The sequence below is a fragment of the Danaus plexippus genome (assembly GCF_018135715.1).
Source record: "Danaus plexippus chromosome 22 unlocalized genomic scaffold, MEX_DaPlex mxdp_33, whole genome shotgun sequence".
Classification (NCBI taxonomy): domain Eukaryota; kingdom Metazoa; phylum Arthropoda; class Insecta; order Lepidoptera; family Nymphalidae; genus Danaus; species Danaus plexippus.
In genome coordinates, this window is record NW_026869856.1 from 91,411 (window position 1) to 117,545 (window position 26,135).

General features: G+C 37.5%; 1 protein-coding gene across 1 annotated transcript; it reads right to left on the minus strand.

Annotated features, from left to right (window-relative positions):
- Window positions 1-692: 692 nt before the first annotated feature.
- On the minus strand, window positions 693-24,724 carry LOC116773429 (retinal homeobox protein Rx1-like). Its single transcript, XM_032665857.2, has 4 exons — window positions 24,313-24,724; window positions 17,738-17,979; window positions 1,925-2,084; window positions 693-1,503 (listed from the first exon to the last, which is right to left on the minus strand). The coding sequence occupies exons 1-4, from the start codon at window positions 24,698-24,700 to the stop codon at window positions 1,301-1,303; spliced, it is 993 nt and encodes a 330-aa protein (XP_032521748.1). The 5' UTR covers window positions 24,701-24,724; the 3' UTR covers window positions 693-1,300.
- Between the last annotated feature and the right edge of the window lie 1,411 nt (window positions 24,725-26,135).

A 26,135-nucleotide genomic window follows, 5' to 3' on the forward strand; every position in this document is an offset into this window, starting at 1 on the left:
TCGTTGTGATGATAGAGCTTACGGTTCCTTGGGAAACCAACATCCCCAAAGACCATACCATAAAGGTCAACAAATATTACGAGCTCACAAACGAACTCACTCGAAATAGGTTCGTCGTGGATTCATACGCGGTAGAAGTGGGAGCGAGAGGTATAACGGCTAAATCTCTCTATAACCTACTAAAAGACTTGGGTCTGTCCAGAACTCACATCAATTCGTTCTTGGAACGTACTTCGAAGGCAGCCCTAGTAGGTTCTTTTCAAATATGGTTAGGTAGGGAGAGGAGCTTGGACATTGGAGGTGAGCGTTTAACGCGCGTTAGATAGGGGCCCCTTAAACCTACACCTGGGTCGCAAGTCCCAGGCACTGTTGAAGCTCCTCTCCTTGCAACGCGATGGACCCGGCATCAGCATGGTGAATCCATTGAATGCTGAGAGGTTTCGTCTCATATGACACAAGTTACGTTGCGTTATATTATTTAACATCTGCTCTCGTATCATTACGTCATTAGTTCCCGTGTGTCTGCCGTCAGTCGTCATCGAGGTGGCTCACAACCTCACACATCATTTAAAGTGTCTAAAGGTCTGAGTTAATAAAACACAGATCAATTTTCATTTCATCAATAGTAGCTTTTATTATAAACACAAATACTTAATGAATGTATGTCTTTGATTGTTAAATTAAACGCAATATATGAAAGAACACATTTATTAATCTGTCGTTATGTATGTACGTCGTGTATACAGTATCTCTTAAACTAATTGACCTACAACATTCACTCAGTATTTACATGTACATTATAGTTTATCGTTAACTTTGTCGTCAACCAAACAAAGTCATCTCGGAAACGCAATTTCCCTTTTTTAAATATATTAGAAACATTACATAATCTAATAAATTACTAATATTTTATATACACTCTATATTTACATGTGTGTGTGTGTGTGTCACCAGCGTTCTACAAAACAATTTATAATAATAGTATATTTACAATAATGTTATAGTTAATGAGCGATGCTTTATTAGTAAACAAATATACTTAAATAAATCAAGGGGCCGACTCGTCGTGGGTCGTGTGAGTTAGTGGAACATTAATATATACGTCACTTAATTATATTTACAGTTATTGCTTTATAACGTACACTCAGTTATATGAAGTTAACTCAGAGACGTGGAGCTACACTCACTGACACTAAAATAAATACAACTCCTTTATATGACAGACAGAGACCTGGACCTGCACACCTAGATGACTGCTCTATGATATAGTTCCAGGGCGTTTCCTCTGCGTCTTGACGAACTACACCATCGTCAGCCCCTTACTGATGCTCTCCACGTGCTCTTTGGCCTTCAGTCGAAGAGCGGCGATGGAAGACGAGCGTGGGTCCGAGGGTGTGGGGGGATGATTGGTGTGTGGGGTGTGTGGGGGGTGAGGGGTATGAGGAGGTGGAGCGGGGGGGGTGAGGTACGAGGGGTAACCTGACGGGGGGTGACTCAGGAAACCTGCGAGAAATAATGGAAATGATGAATCAAAAGATGAACCAGAGTTATGTCCAGTGAGAACAACTTTATATAGAATACCTGTAGTAAACTACCGGAGAGATTGAAATTAAAAATTTATAGGTTTTATTTCATAGACAGTTAGCCGTTAACTAAGAAATATTCCAATGTCTTCAATTACAAATTCTTTAAAGTCTTAACAAACAAACATCTCCGTCACTGAATAAATTGTTTTCTTTATGGAACTTACGAAATGTTTGTTTACCTACTTATAGGAAACTTTTCCTAATCTATCTGAAATTAGTCTCAATTGAATACTAATAATTTGTAACTCTTTTTTGAAAAAGAGTAGACATAAGTTAATCATGGACACCTCACTGTTTGAAGTCTAGTCTGAGATACTGTAAGGGTGTGAGGATCTCACCAGGTAGTGCTGTGAGTAGCGGTGGAGCGAGCCAGGGGTCCACGGGCAGACCGAGCCCCGAGAGTCTTGGGACCGGCGCCCCATACTCCGACAGACCCAGACGAGCCGCTTCCATCTTCTCCTGACGACGCCACTTGGCACGACGGTTTTGAAACCAGACCTGAAGAATAACAGACATTAATTAGTTTTATAAACATACATATGTCATAAACTCCTGTCTTTATCGTCGATGTTATAAAGATAATCGCTCACGTCACAGTAAGCCACAAGTTTTCCTCAATACGGTCATAGTTTATATCTAGTATCGAAGTATCAGGGCCTACATTTATTGTGGTGCATGTAATAGGTAAAGTTCCGGTATAAATGAATGCTAACAGTTCATAAACATAAAGCGATTGTCTTTCCACGAAACTTTTCCCCTTCGTAAACTATTTTCAAACTGTTATACCTCTGATCACCGACACCCTGCAATGAACAACGACTAATATAACGAAGTGAAAGACGACTTCCAGCGAGTCGCGGTAATTGATGCGCCATACATCTGATATAACTGGAAGCAATAAAATACAAAAAGTCGCTTCAGAACGTAAATCACACACAAAACGACCTTCTGAAGTCTAAACTGAGGAAACTTTGAAGACAGGCGAGTTCAGGCGTCTCGTGTGACGAACGCGAACACAATCACGTCTACATACTACTGACGCTGGCCTAGTGTGTTATAACTTACTGTACAGATTCGTAACGAATCAATCTCTACACTGATATAAATAGAGTCGAATCTCGAGCCAGTTCCTGATGATATGAGTTGTATAGTCGGCGTGAACTCCTAGTGTCAAATGATATATTTGGGGGTGAAATATAAATATGATCGCGTGACCGTTTCGATTCCATTCGCCGGGACATGCGACTCCTCAGACATATGAAACGTTGTTAAAGATCGGAACGGAAAGAAGGAACTCACTTGTGAGGCAGTGACGGGTCAGTCGATGTTGTGATTACAGCAACAACTACAATCTGTTCAGTAGCGCAATTAGTTATGATGAGAATGATTAACTAAAAAACGAAAATAAAATATGCCGATCTGATTCACATTACTTGCTCTATTGCTTCTGTTAATAAATTTATTAAAAAGCCAACTTTTACTGAAGTATATCAGGAAAACAATAAAAAGTTTAATTCGTACATAAATATAAATGCACAATTACAAGTGATTTATGTTTCACATTAAAAGTTTGTAACGCATGTAGGGGAGTCGGGGTCGAGGCTTCGACGGGGAAGACTGATGGTGACCCTCGGAGCTACTTCCTGCTTCCTACCATGACACCATGTCTGCATCATGGTACTTTTATGATTAATAGAAGTAAGTAAGGGTTATTAATATAACAACACTCCTCTTTGTGATCGGTTTTTTTTAGTAACTAGTTTTTTATTCAAATATTTCTTGGCACATCAATCTCTAAATAAATCATATCTTTCCTGTCATATATTATTTGAGATTTATTTATAATACAAATTTTTCATTACTGATGAACATGAACCAGGCAACTCAACACATTACGAATATTCGATTTGAAAACATTAACTTCGCGACTATAATGAATCGTTATGAAAAGACATAATTGTTTTAAAAACACAGTGACGTTATAAAACGACGAGGAAACGGAAATCTAATTATAAGAACAAACGGAGCCGAAGTTTTTGATAATTAATAAAAACAAATGACTGTGGCCGGGGAGCGGACCAGGAACATTAAAGAGTGTGTGTGGAGTCACGCGACACGCCACCGAGGACCCGCGGCCCGCCGACTTAGAACACTCTGTCGAAACAAAGTTCAACGTACATTATAAATTAACATGACTACCGCCACATTGTATCGTCATCGAACACGTCCTCTGCGTGTCGCTGCATCCGTCTCTACTGTCCTCGTAGCTTACAATAAGCACTTACACAAATAAGCGTTATTACAAAATAAAAAGCGAACGAGCAGTTGTTGTCTAAAGTATTCCGTGAGTCGGTCTCGTCAATATAACGAGGGATGGCACGACTCGTGACGGCGAGGAGTTTCATGTCACTTGCATACACTTTAACTAACGTTCGTAAAGACTATAAACGACGATAACAATGAAAATGATATGAACGTGGATACCGGTTTTAATGGCCGACTAAAGGAACTAACTGCTTGCATTAATGTTCTAATTTCTGAGACAAACATAGAATCTAATCGACGTGGAAACTCAATCGATCAATTGGCCACGCTCACTGAGACTTGCCGCCCTAGGAGAGCTGTTCCCTGTCCGGTAATGAATCAAATAATATAAAATCTCATCGAGCGTCCGATTCAATAACACAAACACCGCCTCAAACAACTGTCACAAAAAACGTCAAAACACTAACGAGGCTAAGTTGACAGATGTCAGGTCGGGCGCGAGTCACCGTTGGTGTTTTAGAGGTCCCGAGGCCCCGCTGGTTGTCGCGATGGATTCACAGTAATTGAGTTACGGCGCGCTCGCACACTACACTCTTTAAACGTTAATCGCTCGACAAATCGACTTCGCTGGTAACATGTGTTACTTTGTTTCAATTATATCGAAATCGAATTCCCTTTTGTGGAGCTGTTTGTTGCTCCGCGAGTATTTCATTTGCGGATTAAACCGTTTACAGAACATTTTTTGCGGAGACTCGGAACACATGAACTCGCTTTGTCCGCGTATTTACATGAGCGCTGTTTGTTTCTTTCGATACAATTCGAGCTTCGTAATCCGTTTACAGCATTTAAACGTAATTTAATAGCGTTAAGTGAGGAACGCCGCACGACTAATTAGTCCTCCGGGAGTTGCGTGTTTCAACATTATACACTACACTTACCCTTCCATAAAACATAGGCATTTCTGACATAACGTGATGTGTATTTTGACCTTGTAGTGTTTTAATTGGTAAGAATTTTTGAGGTGTTATTTTTAGTGAATAGAAAGAATTAAAACAATTTTAATACCGACCACGTGGAACACTTATTCGATGTTACCTTGTTACTATCGAATAAAGTAATTTTAATTGATTCTCTTCTATCATGTATCAATTGAAGATATAGCAAAAGACAGTTATTTGATAAAATATATGAATACGTCCTCACTAAACAAAAGGTGTTAAATATTATTAGATTGTAAGAATTTCCCTCATTGTATCAAAACATCCGTACAAGTTTGACAGACAGACAAATGCGCTATTAGATCGGAAGTTGTGGGTGAGGGGGAGGGGGAGGGAGGGAGAGAGGGGTCGAGGGGGGAGATATTGAGACTTCCTCAGATAACGAGAGAAGTGTGAGGACTTCCTGAGATGGATACACAGACTGCCGACGGTGATGTGTGACGGTGGAGGCTTCATATAGAACGTGAAGAGGTTTGGGATCTGTTAGTTTATGGGAAAAACTATTGACATTATAATTTATGTTTGATTTCATTAAAAATCATTAAATTCAAATTGAAAATTTATAATTACAATAAGAACGAGCGACCTCTGAAATACCGCCGTTCTGACTCTACACATAAAACACACGGAGGGCGTGCAGACGAAAGTCGTACAATCTAAGATTTTAAAGAATGATGTTACCGCCAATACTTTTAATATATTGTATTTGATCTCTAATTTAAATATTTAAATATTATGTCATTTTCAGATAAAAAATATAGTAACAGACAAATTGAATAGTTTGTTAAAAATACAGGATAAATTGTTACAAGTGGCGCCATCTGTACCGTACTAATCATAATGTACTATAATCCTTAGAATTATTTTTATGGCTGAAAATAATTTATAATAATACTGAACCATTGTTAGTTCGTAATGGCAACATTTAAGTATCAACTTGTATTTAAAAACTATAATACTGGCATCAGCCATTTTGTAAGACACTACCAGAAGTAGCGCTGAACATTAATAATCAAGTCTGGAACTGAGCCTCGAACAATATCTGAACATTTACAAACCTTTTAATATTTGTTGTCTGTTAAACAACGCGCGTCGGGTGATGGTTGGGACTGTATGCTCTTGAATATAACAAAAATATTGATTTGAATTTAACTTTGTTTTTAATGAGATTTATTTTGGACAATCAAATTATATATGGAGCTGAAAATAAATCAAACAATTTTATATCTGAGTGAAGTAGTTCCTAATACTTTAAATTTGTCACAACCCGGGGACACTAGGCTATATTTTCGTATCTCTCTGCCTCAGTCTTCTTGTTTCCCTGTCGTGTTCAATACCGACTCACTGTCAGCCGTCAACCGTGTGTCCATCTGTCCGCAATCAATAACAAACAGACGGAAGAAAAAAATACAGCCAATACCAGAAACGGAACTTGTTTTATTGTGTCGTGTTCGATCTACGTTCGATTGGTTTATGGTAAAAGTATATTTTGGTCTTGTTGTTACAGAAATGCTCGATCAAAAATGGTTTCAGCTTAGTTCTCTCCTAAAGAAGTGAGAGATCGTAACAGAGCAGAGAACTTACTGGAAGGAATATATGACTTGTTTGGAAATAGATGCAGTTGATAATTTGAGATAATAAGATTGCTAAAGTTAGTTTGGATCAGTGAAAGTAATGTCACGGCGCCTCGCCTGCTCCAGACCAACCAGCCACCAGCCAGCAGACTCCATCGATCTACTCCGATACCTCTTTATTTACTTAACGAATTCACTCGTCCCTTTCCCTCCCGACGAAACTTCTTTCAAGAAACAAACAGAGACGGCGATAGCATTAAAACTATGGGAGCAAAAGAGATAAACGACCATCGCCATCTTAGATGCAGCCCGTGGACCAAAAGTTAGCCAATAACCTTCCTCGCGGAAACAGAACGGCCTAAGTCCCTGGGTCGCCGACACCCGAAACGAACTCTACTGTTATAAGTACAGGTTCGGTTACTGACGGGTGTAACATCTTAAGGGGAGGTCTCAGGAGCGTGGAGTTGACGGACGAGGCCTGCAGGTGACTCCTAAGAACTACTCATTTTAGGAGTTGTTTTTGATGTTTGTGAAAGACGATAGGTGTTGGGGAGAATAGTACATAAACGTTATCTACGTATATCACAACAGCTTAGACGAGAATATATATATATAATTAGTTATGTGAACAGTTTAACACGTCCTTAAGTTAAGGTAACATCGAACTAGTTAAAAAATGTTCTCTGAATAGAATAGTTCTATTATCTTACATATAGAGAAGAGTAAGGCCTTGACGGCGGTTAACGTGGCCCGTGGACAGACATATTGAACAGTAAACAGGCCGGAGACGAATGAAACGCCTGAATGAACCTTGTTTGATGGTCGACTATGATATTAAATATGAATCTCTTACCCGCGAGCTCGGAGGACGGGGGACTGTGAGGAGTCGATCTCGAACCGACAATTACTATGAACCTGAGGCGGCCCCGGGGGGCGCGACTAGTGCAGCCGCAAACTCGCATCAAAAGCGAGTCTAAAAACATCAATCACTCAAACTAAGTTAATCCACAACTAAATTAACTCTCGACAAACAGCATGACGTCCCCTTAACGTTACACGCGCGCAGCCGACCCTCGACTCTTCCTCACTCACATAAGGTCTAGTTTCACAAGAGCCCTCCCGACACTCTCTTATTGTCGGCGATCAATCTTCAACTATAACTTTATTGTAATAGAATTGAAAACGGGATGACGAACTCTTAATTTTATTCGATCTTCACATCGTTTATTTGTTATACAATTTCATTATAGCCTAAGTATCGGGAGACTTCGGGAGAAAAAGGTCTCTATCGGAATAAAATAGGAGCCAATATTGACTGTAGCTCTGTGATTGGACAATTTGTGGTCGTTTTGTGGCACAAATAAAGACTTAAAATAAAACTGAATGAAATTGAACACAAATTAGTTACAAAAATGTTAACGGAAACACGAACAGAGACATATAAAGAGATACATATATATGTTTAAAATGATATTAAAAATATTTCTGACTGTAAGAGAGGCAGTGAATTGTACCTTTTGACAATATGTAATATTAATTTTATTTCTCGACCCACTATTATATCTGAGAGTAATCGGTCATCGCCAGGCATGTCTTTTTACAAGCGAGCGTGTTTCTTCGTCTTCTCCATTATTAGTCGCTAGTACTGAGCGGGTCAGAGGTCGCCCCAGCAATTAAAGGCCAATATCTTTGTACAAATTCAATAAGAGGTCGCGCAAACATTGCATCACCCCTCTTATGAAGCTCCTAGGGCTGTGGTGGGAGGACGGGCGGCGGAGACCAATATATACCTAGTACATTTTATATATATATATATATATATATATGTTTAATAATTATTTCGGGTTCAGCATCTCTTCAAAACATTAAGAACATTTATTTAAAACATGTTATAAATTTATTTTATCGAGTAGAGGTAGATGAATAAAGTTTCAGTTCGGTAACAAACTTGATAACTGTTTTTATATGACTATACATTAATATAGTCACAATATAATATGAACCAGCCAGCGCTAGCCCTGGGCCTTCAGGACCCTTGTTCAGTCGGCAGTGTGTTCGAGGTTCAATATGAGGTCTATGAAGGTGCGCACGCGGCCTTATTTGTACTCCCCGTCCGGTTACTAGCAGTGAGCTTGTTTGCTGACTTTTAATAAAGCGACTCTTCAAATGATTACCAGTGATTTAAACTCCGACATATTTAACAATCAGGCCACGAGGCCGCCTCTCTCACAGCGGAGACGGATTTTTATTAAAACGGAATACGGTTTGTTTCAATCGACCTAAAGACATTTAAACATTTCACAACAATGTATTTGATATTATTAAGCAAATTTAATTTTAGATTTATTAATATATAAACCCAGAGCTCGGCGTCAGTTTACTTCTTATCACCCAAGATGTCATCATTACAGTATCCATGATGACAATATATTTCTATTACTGTGCGTGTGTTTGTTTATAACACGGTAAGTATTGAACCCTGTTTCCAATCAGGCCAACTGTAATTAAAGTCCGCGACTCGGTTCATTCGTTTTTAAATACTTCCACAACATTGTAATGTAATGGATTGCTTTTTAATTATTAAAAATACAATGTTTTATAGATAAAAGTATTTTCAATTTTATTATTGCAATGACTCATATCTGCAAAATGATATTTTAATATAACAGGTGCTTTATTTTAAGTTCTCTGTAAATCTTTCTGTTTGCGTTTGCTATATTATTTTGAAAGGAGCCGATCGCCTCTCTCTATTATTTTATTAATATCTGTCAGAACATTCTCTTCGTCGATCGCAAGTTTTGTGACACATAATAAACAATAAAACCTCTTTGTAAAGACCGCTCTGTCCCGAGTAACGTTTGTTTGGGGTTCAAAAGTAATTAGGATTAAATACCCTCCCCTTGACGTTCACAGACATACAAAAAACATCATTAAATTGTAATATTAACCGCGAACAACTACACTATTGTTGGACCCTTTTTTATATATAAATACTATGCGGACTATATGTACCGTACCTATAGAACTACAACTATTGAAATGTAATGAACATATAAACGTATGTGTGAGTTTTCGCACACGGCCGGGGCTTCATTATTTATAGGTATATATACATATGTTAGAGACGAAGTCTTGTTCTCTGTTAGTCAACCAGTGTTAGGCCATTATACTTGCAACTCTTCAAAGTGCCGAGTTCTTCAAAATGAATTAATTAAACACCTGTATACTCGTATTTATCAAAGACAGCTCACGTGTATACGAGTATTCTTAGTATCAATGCGTCAAGTGATCCAGAAAACATATTCATTGAGTGAGATCAGATTCAACTTTGGATATAATGTAGCTAATGAAACATAAGTCAAACATTACTAAACAGTTGTGGGCCGCGTGTCGCGGGGGTCGCGTGTCGTCGTGTCGTGTCCGTGTCGTGCACGTGCCGTCCTCTAATTGGCCGCGTAACCGACGATTTGATGCAAATGTATCGAGTTACAGTTTAACTATTGATTAGTGATCTGTTCCTGACGGAGTTATTATTGCCGGAGGGTTCATTATTACCCATTATTAACCAGATTCAAAAGGACCGTCATCTGCTCCGAGAAGTTCACGAGGAGGGTTCTCAGCTCGGGGGTCTGATGGAGATTGTGTTTGATATATTGTCTTGGCAAGACGAACACAAACGGTTTTTCAGCATTCTTCATAATAACATTTTGTCACTTTTCACATTTATTTCACGCGTCCATCTTCACCAAAAAGCCTTACACTTTATATTAATATAACATTCTATGTATGTATATGTTTGTATGTGTGTGTGTGTGTGTGTGTGTGTGTGTGTGTGTGTGTGTGTGTGTGTGTCTATGTGCGTAGTCAGCCTCGGACCGACTCCTCCTTCATTGCTTTATCAAGTTCTTAATCGTCTTAGAAAATCAAAAACCATTCGTTTAGAATATTATTAAATATATATTATAATAATTACTCGACAGACTGTTCATAAGACGTTTTATGAGAATAACTTTAATTACCCTTGTATTATATTAATTGTTCGTTTGGCCATTCCAATAAATATAAGAGTGACTCCTTTATCATTAAAATGAGAACAAATGATGTTGCTAAAAAGAGTTATCATAATGATATGATAGGTATCGTTAATTCTGTTTATATAAGACGAGATCCTCTCTTCGCCGCTCACCTGATATACTGAAACCTTAATTAACTATTTGTCAGCTTTGACGCTCGCGAGATGTCTTCACGGCCAATTAGACTCCGGCGGTGAGTCTTAACGCCCTCACATTAAGGTCCATTATCGCTCTTTAATGTCAGCACTCCGCAATATATAGATGAGATTGTATTAAATAATTTACTTAGAAACTTGACGGAAACGACGTCACATACAAACACAACAGAGAATGTAATGCATAATAAATACATGATGTGTTACGTTACTTATTATTATCATATATCAAATAAAATGTTTTAAAATATTATTGACATGAAGAACTCGTAGTGACAGATTCCTGGGTGTTAATGTTATGTACAGACAGAGTTATATACAATAAATATTAATACATCGCGCTTATAAGTCCTTTAGATTAGACTCGCATACATCTTTATTAAGTATTAAGTTACTATATTTCTAAGATTATATATGGCTTCTTAAACTTATAAACAAATGCAGACGAAGTAGCGGCGTGAGCATACATATATAATTAATTTTATAAAGAACTCAAGTTGATGGAGTTAAGTGATCAAAGTCTATTAAATAGCGAATAAGACATTACAAATGATGTAAAAAAATATGCAAAGGTAGATGTAGTAAATAAAATAAACATTAATAGAAGATAAGATATATTAAGTTGTCTGTGGAGTGGCTTGAAAAATATAATAAAGAGATTTCAACATACTCGACTCTGCTTCGGCACATCACAGGAATATAAAAAGAGAAGTTTGTTTAACAAAAACATGCCTTTGTATTATATGTTAATACTCTACATGAGATGAGAGTCGGGACTTAGGAGGTAAGACGAGGTGGAGATGGAAACGGTCACAATTGTATGGAGAGAGACATGAAGCAATATGTGTGAAATGATGAGTGTGAGTGACGGACTCACGATGTTGACGAAACAAAACAAGAAGACTGAGTTAAATCAGTTCCTATAAAGATGAAGCTGAGAGGAATAGCAGGAGAACTAAAAGGACTAAGAAAGGCAAATGTAACGTTGAAACTCGTGTTTGTGTGACATGTTGTATTGTATCAAATGCAGATACAAAAACGTTACGAAAAAATAATAAGCAGAGCCGGGAGACGTTACATAAGAAGTCTGCATTCAAGAAAAGAAAGAAAAAGTGTCACGAACGTATTTAAGTTTTAACAATTGGAAACGAAATCTGCGAATAGATCAAAATACGGATATTAGTACAAAGAGACCGAGCTCCTGCCACCGACAATACGAGGAACCCGATACTGGCAGTGAGCGGCTGGCGGCCCGGAGACCAGCGAGGGCCTTAACCCCATACACATACAGGCTATAATACTGTGACACGGAAGATACGTTACTAGAACGAGGAACATGTTGAGTACCGATTATGAATCTTAGATGTATTAAAATAAAGTTGGAATCGATCTAAATGGGAATTATGTGTAACACAACTTTATCTTCGGAACCAAATACTTAATATACGACTTTATTTAAAAAAAATAAGAGTTATCTAGATGGGATGACAAAGTTTGTATGAAACGTTCTTGAAGCGCCGCCGTGACACCGCGCTGAATAGTTCGGAGGAGAGGATCGTATCAATAGTTAAGGAATTGTTCGGAAGATTGTTTGTGAGACGCCGACAATGATAAAGAAAACGGCGCTTAAATACCTATTAATACGAACTACTAGAATACACGAGAAGGATTTACTTAACTAACCAATACACGTGACGTCACTGAACAGGTTAGTAAGGACACACTGAACTGGTGGGCGGAAAATTGTTTGTTACAAACAGACGACGGGTAGGGTTAGTAATAATATATAAACCTCAAGGTACCAGAAACATGACAGACGCTTAGACGGAGGCATCTCATAGAATGAGATTAGAGTTTATACCAGAAATATATTTAGTATTGTACATTCTGAGAATATTGTTCATAAAGGAAAGGTTGTTGAACTTACAGAGAAATATGTATGTAGATAGTTTATTTGAAACCCAAGCAAAGGTAATGTCTAGACGAGCTATAAAACAGAATGATTGTGTTTTCGCATGTTTTGAATCTCTCCAAAACGTAATCCGAAATAAAAAGTGACGCGGACGGAAATATCGAGTTTAGAGTTCCGCCGGCGTTCGCGATAAACACCGACATGATACCTACAGAACCTACTATTAACTGTTCTATAGGCAGCTCGGCCTTTGTGACGGCCACCAGAATAACCTGAGCCTTCATCTCAGAAGGTACCGATTTAAGAAACCCCTGCACGCGGGTCATCGTAACCGGTCGGATATTTTATAGGTAGTAATTGAATTACCCTTATATTCGGTAGTTTCCTGTGTTATTTTTATATTATTTTTTTTTCATGAGGCGGAAGGAGCCGTCAAATTTTAATCAAATTATTCGTTAACAAAGCGAGTTATGATCCGCTCCCTTGATATTACTATTGATTAGCGCAGCTAGCGAGTTCCTTTCAGGTCCAGGGGTAGACGATCACCGAGGCTGCAGTCAGGAGCGGCAGTAAGAGCCGGGACACAAAGCCCTCGGCACAATAAACATATTACAATAAGTAATGAAGCAGCTCCTCACGTGGCTCTGATGAAGACGATTCACTCGCTCGTTTGATTTATGGCGAGTGTCGCTGAAACTCCGTGTAAGACTCGTGAGACACACAGCCTGGAACGATACTCGCGACGCGTCATAATACACCCATGCCATCATCACCTTTATCGTCTACACACAGTGACTGTATTGGCTTATAGCAAAATTTTGAATTTTGCAGTCCATTCCGCGACAATGTACAGCCAGTTAAGATGACGTATGGAAAATTAGTTCTTATTTTGATGCAAATAAGGAGTGTGTTCGTCTGAGGCGGGTTAATGTCGCCTGTAAGTGGATCGTTTAAGTTCGTTGGGGTGTTTCGGGTGTGATCATGTTTTTTGTCTGTTTATGAGAGTAATGAAGATGGAGAGGGTCTGAACGTGGAGCGGAAGAAAGGGTCCACGAGCAGATCAGGTGTGGGGATTAAAGGATTTATGATATTAATGACATTACACAACATAACACACACGATCATGGCGGTAGACACTATAAGATACGCTTACCGTAGAACTACAGAGTGTACACACATGTTATAAGTGAGCGTAGTATAGAAGTAAACACAGAGCAAGTAGCGTTATAAGTGTAGTATATGATATGTTGAATATTTAGTTAGTGTGAAACGTCTAAGTCGATTACCGCGGCTCACGCTCGTTACACTAACTCACTTGCTAACTCACTTATAGACACTTTTTAAACAGAGACACGTATAACTACCGAGTCAGGCGCTTAGTATACACAACCTATAATAATATATAATATACCTTACTGATATTTAATATACCTTACTGATATTTCAGTGAGTTCATTCGTTTGCAAAATTTCTCATAAATCGTTTCAATATATGAATTAAAAAACTCTATTGATATGAAAGAGTCACGTTTTGAGTAAAGTGATATAACTATAAGAATTGTATACGACTAAAGTTACATATCTGAATGTAACACAAATTAAATGTAAAGTAAATAAACAAATAGAAACAACAAATCGCTGAACAGAAACTCAATTACAGCTCCGACACGGAACAATTAAAATGAATTAAGGGAAAATTTAATTATATATAGAGACAAGAAAGAACGAACAAAAGAAAAGACATTCGGAGCTCAACATAGAACACCGTAACTATATTGTTTTATTGGACTCATTAATATTATTATTTTATATGTATTAAATATGTAACAATACATATTATATTTTATATGCTAATAACGTACCTGTTAAGTGGAACACATCACTCGCTATTATAAATCAATGAAGTTGATAATAACCCACACAGACACGTTATCATCCCCTCGCAAGAAACTCATTCAACGGCTATCAGTTACAACAGCTCTGTAATTACAAGAGACCTCTCACAAAACAAATACATTTTTAAAAGCTGTTTTTACAAACTATTACATTATGAATCACGTTCTTTTAATTTCAGACTTACAGCCGCCGCACAGAGCTCAAATTACTCTAACGTTTTCCGCTTTGGTTGATCTTTATAGAAAAACTAACCTTCCGTTAATGCGATAGATCTTATATTGGATTGTAGAGTATTATACAGGGTGTTGAAGAAAAACGTTTATTAGCGCGTTTAGGTCGTAAGTCGAGCGTGTCGATGAAGTGACAAGCGATAGAGGGTACCTACTGGAGAGACGAGAGACGGAACAGTTTTATTGCCGAGTGGGGGGTGAACTGTGGAGCACTCCGATGAAACGTTACGGAGTACGACCTCACCGACTTTATATTAGATTTTAGATTTTATGCTATTTTCAACATAAAAAATATGAAATTATTATTTAATATATTGTGCGTTAGTTTTGTGAAACATCGGAGCATATAAAGATAGTTTTTGTATAGCGCCCATTCGATTGAATCATTTAGGAAATGCCCTGTTATTGCTATCAGTAGTCAGAAGACAGCCACAGCAGAGGGTATGGAATACATAAGAAACAGATTCATTTCAAACAAACAAAGTAATTCGCTAGCATTCTGCGGCGGTTGTAATGAGACATGCAATAGATATACGAAAAGTGTAACTGTTATATAAATTCAGTTTGAATCAATAATTGTATTATAAAATCATTAAATCTCCCACAATCACTAAGTCCTTCACTAATATATTACAATATTCACGGCTTTTCGTTTATTCTTTAAACATCTCGAACTATGTGAGACAGTTCTTCATGTCTTCATTTTATAAAAAAATTAGTTATCATAGCAGTGTAGAACATTTCTAGAGAATAATGTGTGCTATAAGTTTGTTTATTGATATTTTCTGTACATTTCTATTGAAAGAATATATTTTTCTTATGTTTTTTTATTATTAAATAACATAACTATGCATATACCTACTTCCGTAACTTCCAATAGCCTAACCGCTAAGAGACTTCAATATATTTTGTCGGACATTTGAAACAAAACAGATTCATAATATAATTCATTGATAACAGTCGACGAGGAAAGTCACACTACAACATAGTATGTCACAAATAGGTGCAGTAAATAGAAATAAAATGTAACGTTTTATTAGATCTATTAATGTATTATCCGACCCCATCACAGAACCCCACTGAAGATGTTATCTCAACGATATAATCTCAATTCGCGATGTATTTAGTGAAGTCAGTCACACGTATTGTGAGTTATTGTATTCTGTGAGTAGTTTTTAAGGACGTGTAATTAGTTTTGAGTTTTAATGGATTTATTGTTGTGTTTGTTCCCCCGTACACCGTACACCGTACACCGATGGTGCTTTACACAATGACGATATACAAACCTTCACGTTTTATTTCTCTCTACCAACTAATATGAATTGAAAGATAACTCTCATGAGTGTTTTAAATGTTTTTAGGAGGAAAACCGTAACATATTTAAACTATCATTGTGTATCATATTAGAAATTTGCTATAACATCCCTGATCTGAGAAAATTCAACAAGTCAAAAACAAGTGTCCATCATCAATGTAACACGCAGCCACACAAACATCTATAACATACCCAGTTAATAATATATAATAAAGTAAGTTTTCTTAACGTGCTGTTTGTCCTGAGTCGTCGAGGCGAAGGGGTTGGTAATTGAAATGTCGTCATTAGTAGTCCAGTCCGTCAACGGACAAACGAATTGAGATAAATGTTAATGACGCGACGGAAAGTGTGGCCCAGGAGCTCGTGCTGTTGACGAGTGTTTTAGTTACGGACTGTATCACATGTAATGAATACTCCGTACAGCGTATTACACATTATTCAATAAGACCCTGCACAGAACGTTTGCTAATTCTTTTTCGCCAAACTTTCTAACAGCTCTTATATTGTATGCTATCTATGAATGGGTCCGTCACCGAACTCGACCCGAAATGACGCGTTTTCCCATCAAAAACATTCCTAACCCTTTATTACCTTCAGATTAGCAACAAACGTATTATATAACGAAACGACCTAACCGCAAACTTCCTCCGACGCGAGCCTTGCTCCCTCACAATAAAAACTAAATTGGTCCGAACTTTTGGCGTTTTTGTTGGTTCACTAAGGAAGCAATTAGAGAGCGTCCACTTTAGAACGAGCCCAGCGATCGTTTCTGTTCCCTTTCGATTGTACGGCGAAGGGGGGTTTTGAGAGTTTTTGAAACGTTGGCACCAGTTTGACATATGTTCGTCTTGCGTATAGGGAATTGAGTGACATAAGCCCCTTAGGTTCATTATGGATCGAACCCTCGAGTCGATTCTGTTTGCGAACTTAACATTTCACTTAATAAAGGGAGACGCTCTGGTCCCGTTTTTTAAGTTCAATTATTTAGTGAATGATATATATACTCGTATAATGCTCCATTAGCTTTTGTGCAAACACGAAGGCTTCAATTATGAGCTTTTAACTTTTTATTAAAGCGCTGCATTTGAACCGACGTGAATAAATGTTTTATAAACTAGGATCAGCCAATTAATTAGCATGCCTTGCGGTAATTAAGTTAGGAGTTTTTAATTGTAACATATTTTGATATATTTCATAATTTTCTTAACACTAATAGTTTGCCGATGTGATTTGGGTGTGTGGGTATTGTCGTGACGATAATATTTTTTATTAGCATCCCTCAATAGAGTAAAAAAAGTCGTTAATTCCTAAAAAGGTTTTATCTAACATTAATGTCCATGTTGATAATTGTAGTATTGTAGTAATGAGAGATTTTCGCGAGTATTAATTTCAGTTTAACTAATATTATCGGATCACTGAGCGTTACTTTATTACAGATGATAAATAACAAGACCAACTGACAGACATCTCGTCCGAGCATGATCACGTTTGCTGCAAAGTAACCGAAACGTCGGGAGTATGTGGTTTTCAAAATATTAGTTTAGAAAAATATTAGTTTCGTAGTACAGCTAGATTCATCTCTGACATCTCTTGTATGAAGTTTTGGTGGAAACATAATGTATGTTCACGCGAACTCTTATTATAACGCCGGATTACCTTAAGACATGCACACTTATATGTACAAGTATGTATAAAGTGCTGAAAACCATTAATATGTATGAAATGAGTACTGACCTGCACTCTGACTTCTGGCAGGTTCACCTTCATGGCCAGTTCCTCCCTGGAGTATACGTCAGGGTAGTGACTCTTCTCGAAGGCTCGTTCTAGTTCGTGCAGCTGGTAGGTGGTGAAGGTGGTTCTGTTCCTGCGATGCTTCTTCTTGTCCGCGGACCCCGGCCGGGGCGCTTCGTCGTCGCTGGCCGACTTGTCCTCCGCCGGCGGTTGGAACCCATCGTTACTGTTGCAGGAACCTTCACCTGGATTGTACACAAATATTCATTCAATGATAAATCTCTTATAAGTCATGACGAACTTTTCTTTTCTAAGCTTCATTACAAATGTCAGTTACATATTCATGGATCACATCATTAAATATAGGTAACTTAGTTGCTGAGGTGTACTTCATGAGTTGTAACACATAGTAAATTTACGGGTAGTATGAAACGGGAGAAGATCCTCTCACCTATATTATGAATTTTTTTTCGCAACATTAAATACATTATTGCAAGTTGAACTAAATTTCCCTCGACGATTTCATTACCGTTCATAAACATCACAGAACACACGGCCTGTAGCCCACAGCGGGTTATCGCGAGTTGTAACAACATTATAAAGAATCGCCAACAAACGCCAGCAAACACTATCCTGGGCCTACAATTACGTACAAACAACAAATCAAACAGCGCCTCTGTTGGTTTATGTTAATTATAGACGATAATGCTATTATATTCAAACGGAACACTTGTTTGCGCTCCATATCTGCTGGCCACCTCGCCTTCTGCGGTAACTTATAAATCATCTTTAATAATACCGAGTACGTTGTGTTAATAGTAATCCCGCCTCGAGTGTGATAGTTGATACAACTATATCATTTTAAATACTTTTCGTCTCTGCTGTGTCTCTTTTTCAAAATTTCAACCGTAACATTCAACAAATTTTAATAAGACGGAATAATTTTATTTAATAAACTAACATCATATAAATTAAAAAAGTTCTCAGCGAAAATGAGGCGACACGTATCACACGGGGATTTAGTATCTCGGTGATTTTATTGATCACAGCTAAAACCTCAAGATCGTTTTCTTTATTCTTTATAAACTAATAATTCTAAGGTAACGACTGCCCGCGACCCGCGCTGCCCGCCCTGGTCGCGACTGTCCGTAGTCAATTATTTACTCTGTCCGTGTGTCTGTTAACCGATTCATTACAACTGTATTGTGATGTGAGCGAATGTTGTTCCGAACATAAATATATATTTACATTATGTTTTAACAATTACTGTGAAGTTTGTTTAATACGGCGATGGACTGTAGTGTCCCATCTTTGATAAACTATTTTAAATTTATAATGTTTGTAATCACAGCGGATGTCTGTATGTAAGTATGTTACGGAAATAAGAAGTATTGAAAGTATTACTACAGACAACATGTCAAGAACTATATAATAATTATTATACCTACAGCTGGGAGGCCGATGGTTAAAAGGGAATATTGGTTGAATCTTGGAACCGTAATACTGACATCCTTGTAGAGGCAAACCACTGTTCATTATATAGGTATATGTTAGAAGTTTCAGTATACATCGACCCGAGCGACAGAATACATTCAATATTAGAAAGTTCGATTCAGTTTTAATTGGATTATAATTTAAAAAAATAGTATTTTTTTACGTAAACAACGTATGCATAAACTTAAATAAATATCTTTATATATTATATTATGATAGGAGAGATTCACGCTATTCCCCAATAATGAACCGTCACTGCAATCACTACAGTAAACGACAATAAAAAATAAATTAAGTAACGAATCCACTTTGTGAAATCATTAATGCCGAAGAGCTTTAATATGTAGCAACACGCTAAATCTGACACGTGATTAGGGTTGCCATGTAAAAAACAACGGCCCATTATGATGCTGCGAGTGTTGCCAGATTATCGATAATTATTATAATAAAAAAAATATATATCCAGATGATGCTATCGCGATAAGTGTAAAACATCTTAATGCGTTGCCAGTTTTGTTTGTTTTGTGTCAGTTCTCGTCTATCTCTCCGTCTCTGTCTAGTGTAGCGTGTGTGATAGAGACGTTACATTATATTTTGACATTTCGATGCGAGCCAAGTTTGTCATTGATTATGTTCCACTTAATCTGGGTCACAACTCACAACTCACAAGTGACGGTCGACGTCAAATTGTTTTTATTGAATTAAATTGTTTATTTAATCTTGTTTTTATATAATTCGATCAATTTGTTCAATTCACTTATCGCGGCCTCTTAATGTTCTATACGTGATACTTATCTTATACTGTTTCATGTTCGACCTCTTGACGATGTTTATGATAAAATAGTTTATGAACTGTCCAGAACAGACAGCTGGTTACCGGGGTGAGCGCGTTAAACCAGACGAATAATATAATACATTATAATATTTATTGTACATTGCACAAACGTCCCTTCTTACGACCTGAGAGCTGTGACAGTTATATACACTAAATTATATAACATATATTTTATACCTAAATAACATTACTGGTATAATAACATCGGATATAGCGATCGAGCCGAGCAATCACTTCATAATTATGAACAATATTCCCAGTCGACCGCCATTTTGTGAATTAATCGATAGCTTTATGAGAAGTCGATTTGCGGTTGACAATCGATTCGCGCGAATATTACATCGATATTCGATTATCGAGAGACCACTAGACATATAATGGACGTTCAACGTTCTGTACGGACAGACAAACAAACCTATATATTTGTTTGTCTGAATGAATGCGTTCACTGACATATATAGAACATTATAGATTGTTAGGAAAACTTGCAATATAAAATGACAACAGGCAAAAATCAGGAGCATTGATGAAAAAAGCGTTTTTTAAACGTTAGTCTAGTCAATAGCTATATTTCTTATTATACTGTGTTTGAATATTTAAACTAACTTCTAGTACTGTTATATGAAGGCTTAAGATATTGAAAAAAAAAATTTCCGAATGTTACTCGTGACGTTACTGATTTTTAAATAATTAATTTAAAGGGAAACTGAATTTATCCAGAATATAATTTTTTTTTCTCATACAAACGCATTCCACCTGATGGTAGGTGGCAATGAAGTGGTAGGTGATGAACGCTCTTAACATGAAGACACCCACAATATAACAGGAAGGAAACAGAAGCAGGCAAAATGTTCCAACACCGAGTTGTGAGCCTCGCTTGTTCTGGATGTGAGAGCGGTCTTAAGTATAACGAATAAATGATAGTCTATTAACAGTTCAAAAGTCGTGATATATACTCACAGGTGAGTAACATATCAAAGGCGAGTAAGTATTGTTTATAGAGAAGTTATTAAAGCGGATGGATCTATTGAATGTAGTATATATTAATAAACGTAAAGCCCACAGGTCACGGGTCACGGGTCACGGGTCACGTGCACTCGTTATATTAATTGTTGAACTAAAACCTTCCGAAAATGTAACGACTAATTAATATTATACGAATTACACAAATTCGTTTTGATTCCTTACAAAGAAGTTCAGTCGGAACTCACGCGAGCCAAGACTCTTCAATCAATAAGTCTCGTGTTCAGCAACTAAAATAATATATGTACAAATTATAAGGGACCGTTCGGTTCTCGAGTCGCTTTTAATTTTACTTAATATGTAATTGTATATCTGTGGTATTATTTTTTAAAGCGGCTCCAGCGGCTCCAGCGCGACCGGCCGGGTGGAGTCAGCGTGTTTAGAGTCAGCCACATTACAATAATTTGTGAATTCGTTCACGTTAATACAATGTTAGTTAAGTTAATTGGAGCCGATACACGAAATACATTTGACCGGCGACTCTTTACTGGTTTACTCGTAATATAATTATTGAATAATAAAAAACATATAATATAAAACAACTGTTAACTGTTAACAGTATTTTATATGTCTGCCATATCGAACATCGAAACGACACACGTAACAATGAAACTGCTTGTTATAATTATAGTGATATGTTCTGATAAAACTTTGTTGGGCACTTTTTATAATTATTAAATACATCGGCACTAAGTCACAGTCCGAGATAGTAAAACAGAGGAACGATCAGTCATCAGGTCAGTCACCGATCAGTCACCGATCAGTCACGAGCAGACACCAGCGAGACATAACCGTAACTAGAACCTTTTATACTTAGATAGCCTTTTAAAGTTTTAACTTTAACTGGAACTATAGACACTATTATGAAGCGATTTTTCGTGAAACAAAACACCGTCGGTTTAAACGCGGCCCAGCTGGATACATCCCGACCAAAACTTTAATGAAATAACGTACTGTTAAGACGAGAATATAGTTAGTATATAATTATACAACTAAAATAACCGCAACAAATAAGAAATGAAACAAGTGTTTTAGACATTGGCTATAGAGAAATACCGTTCGTGTAATAGATTTTGTATGAAAGTATTTATAATAGGATAGGTTTCAATCTGAACCGCTATATACCATAGTATATAGCAAGCCGTACGTCTGTCACCCTCGAGCCGAGCTCCGCTCCTGGTAGGTGCTCTGGATTCAGTGTGAGTGACGCCGGTCGAGATAGCGTCCGTCCTATAACTACTAACACCCAACCTCACTGATATATCTGATTAAGAAACTTTGTATGTATGTTTGTATATATTAAAGGTATTACTATTTATCTATTTTTTACTATTATATGTATATTACTATATAAGGAGAAAAGTTACGCATTAATAATAATTATTGTGTTATAGTTGTCTACTAAAGCTATTCTCTCAAACAGCTATATGAAAACTAAAATATTATAATAACAGGCCTAATATTTCAAATGATAATAAAAATAATTACATCAAAAGAAATTACTTAAAAGGTAGCTTTGTTATGAGATTGTAAGTTTCGTAGCGTTCGTAAAAACAGCTTTATATATAACATATAAATGTAAAGTGAGTTATCAATCAATATTATTATTATGTAGTAAATTATCAATTTAAATCATTTGTAAGGACAGTGACAGCGGCCGGATGTCTTGAGAAACATATAGCGTAAGCGGCCGGAGAGAGGACGCGGCGCGCTCGTTAAGTGACACACGTTACAAACATTACAGGTATAAACTTACACATCATATATATATATATTAATATATGTGTAATTTTTATTTATTTAAAGGGTTAGCGATATCACCTTCAACTTTTAAGTCAAGAACCTCTACGTCCAATATTTCTCGAAGCCCGCAAAGCTTAACCTTATACTTCAATATATATTTTATATTGTAGTGTTTTAAATTAAATATGATATATTAAGAATAACTAAATATAACAGGATTCAAATATATATTATATATATTTATTTATAATAATATTATTATTATTTATTTAGGAAAATATGAAGAAAATAGTTCTTACAACACTCATTTTAACGCACCTACTGCAAACCTAATTATATAAATAAGTGCGTATTAAAATCTATACTTTTCTTATATTTCCCACGTCACCTGTGACTGTATATATTTTTTGCTCAACTGTTAAATGACGGTAATGTGTTTGTCGCACGTCACCGGTCACGCATATATAGTTTGTTAGTGTATCTGTTTGTTACTTTATTTCTCCGTATTTAACATTTTTAAGCCCGAACCTTAGCGAGGTGTTTGAAAAATAATGACAGATTTTAGTCCGTAACACTTGGGATTATTAAAAAAATAACCGAACCTTAAACATTGGTATATTTAAAGTTATAAATAATATTAAAATTGAATTTAAAGGTTCTTCATAGACAAACAAACTATACATACTTAAAAAGATATAGAATCGAATTAGTATTTCGGTTAGTTAATTTAAATACCTCTTATGTAAAGGATATTTTGTTTTGAATCGACTCGTTCCGAGGACCCGACCACGCGAACGAGTCCCCGGTGTCTTATAGATACTGTTTAGATTGAAAAATATGGATAGACATATAGAAACAAATATGTTTGATATTAAAGAGACCTTCATACATAAACCATAAAATTATCTTGAAAATAAATTAATATTTAGGCATAGGAGTTAGAGATTTATTCAATAAATGATATGAATTTAAATATTACCTTAAATATAGGTGAAAAAAAAACGTATTCGATCGAAAAAAATCAATGAAAATAATAAAAAAAATAATCATACTTTATATTATTTATGACTAAACGGAAATAAGTATAAGACCATGAGGACAAGAAGTTATTATTAGTGGATCCCGAGCGACGGCTGTAAGTGTCTCCACTCGGCCTTAGTATGAAATGTGTGCCACATAAATATTACCGATAGTGATTATAGGAACTGTCGTTATATTCATTACATGTCCGGGAACTACTTCACACTGTTCTGACACGTCTAATGTTAGCAGTTACAGAAGCTGGATATACTATGAGGACATCCTCGACTACACGACATGTGTGTCTGTACATTGTAATATTAACATAAGGCAATCAGAATCAACGTGAAATGTTATAAAGATAAACGAGAGTCGTGGTTTAGTGGAATTTTAAAGTGTCATGATATTCAACACGATTGTAGCTCCAGGAGATAAGGTACATATATGTGTGTGTGTACGTTACCGGCGCTCTCGACGGCTCCGGGCGACACCGGCACAGCATCACAAGGGTCGTCTCTCCGCGGCTCGTAGTCCGCGACCCTCTGTCTGCCGCTCAAGCCCAGGATGGCGTCTATGGTGTGCCGCGGGCCGTGGCTCACGCCGCCCTGGGTCAGGCCGAGGCGGCTCTTCACGGCGTCGAAGCTTTGGTTCAGGTGCATTTGCTGGTGGAAGAACAGCCCCATGCGATTCAGAGTCTCCAGGTTCTGTTGGTGCTGCGTCAGCGATATCGATTGGTCGGTCACGTTGATGGAGGAGGCGGAGTTGGGGCTGCTCATCTGCGATCTCGGACTGTTGGTGTCGGAGCGGTCCGGCGTCTGAGCCTCGTACAGTCTGTCCTCGGACACGTCCATCCTGCCCGAGCGCGCGAGCGTTACTGTTCCGTGTGATGAGGTCTCAGCCTCTCGAGGGTCTGAGGGGGCGGAGTCAACGTCGAGGGTGAAATTGCCCATTGAAAGTGTGAATTTTCGGGTCGCGAAGTGATTTTGTTTGTGAAGGCGCGGGTTCTATTAGCATTTTCCCCTCGGGAACTCCTGGCGCCGACCGTTCAATAGTGTTTTTCATCTTTGATTGGGCGCGATTGTGTGAAGTGTTCGGTATTCTTCGTGAATCACCCTTCAGAACACGAAATAGAATTAAACTATCAAACTGTTCGTGTACTTTGGTTGTATTAGTCTTATAAGGAACTTAATTTCTCATTTCGTCTGTCGTTTCTCGACGTGTTGATTACTTAATTGCTATTAACACAACATCTCAGTTCACACTGGAGACGGGCCAGCACGAAGCTCGCAAAAAGCTTTCAGTTAAAATGATATTAATTACTTCATTGTTATATGTTATGCTGCACTCGTTAAGTCGGACACATATAATTGATCTCTAATTAATAAGTTTGAATGTACTGTGTGTGTGTGTGTGTATGTGCGAGCGAGCAAACAGTCGCCTGTCTGTCTGTTAACACACGAGTTTAACCAAATCGGTAAACCGGTAACCCAACAATAACAGCTTACACGGCTGACCGCTTCAATACATCTTTTAAAAACTGTCTTCGTCTACACCAAAATCAATCTAATCCTCTATTGTATAAGGTCGTGATTCCTCTGTGTCGTGATGATCGTTAGGTTCCTTTCGAAGGCACGCTCTTCACCGTCGATATAAAACCTCTCCTGCACCGGGATGCCTCTATCTCTCTCCCTCTCTCTCATCTCGACCTAGCGACGGTTGCTAGGGGGCGTGGCCGGCGTGACGTCACAGCCGGCCGACCAACCAGAGAGCCGGTGTTTTTTTTCCTTCTGTTCTTTCATAGCCCGTTTCTTTTGTGTGTCTCGTCACCGAGTTAACTTGGGAAATAACGAGTAGCTTAGACAAAACTACATTAGCTTTTGTCGGTTATTTTTTAAGTTAGCGCCATTAGGACGGCTCACGGCTCGCGGTGGCTGTTACGATGGTATTTAGGTTTTAATGAAGTTCAGTGTCGCTCCCGAGGACGCGCGCTCCGAGGAGATAGGTACATCACTCGGAGACACGCGACTCGCGCCACACACGCATCATAATTAAAATGCATAGATTGAAAATCAATTGTAATTTTTTAACGTATGTAATTACTTCGTCGTTCGTTTAATATTCATCGCAATCTCCGTAATGAAAGTGCACTGATTACATACAACACGACCGACTACAACACGGATATTATATGTGTAGAGACACATGCGAGGATATCATGAATAAAGTATGACGCGTTCAGTACACTACAGTCGTTAATTAGTTATATAAACCACACGCTGCCTCACA

Bases quoted from the DNA above. Each gene is read 5' to 3' on its own strand.
- LOC116773429 (XM_032665857.2), bottom strand. From the start codon at position 24,700: ATGGACGTGTCCGAGGACAGACTGTACGAGGCTCAGACGCCGGACCGC. The intron at 17,980-24,312 runs GTAACGTACACA...TGTACAATCCAG, and splicing joins CGGAGCCGTCGAGAGCGCCG to GTGAAGGTTCCTGCAACAGT. The intron at 2,085-17,737 runs GTCAGTACTCAT...GTTATTCTTCAG, and splicing joins TGCCAGAAGTCAGAGTGCAG to GTCTGGTTTCAAAACCGTCG.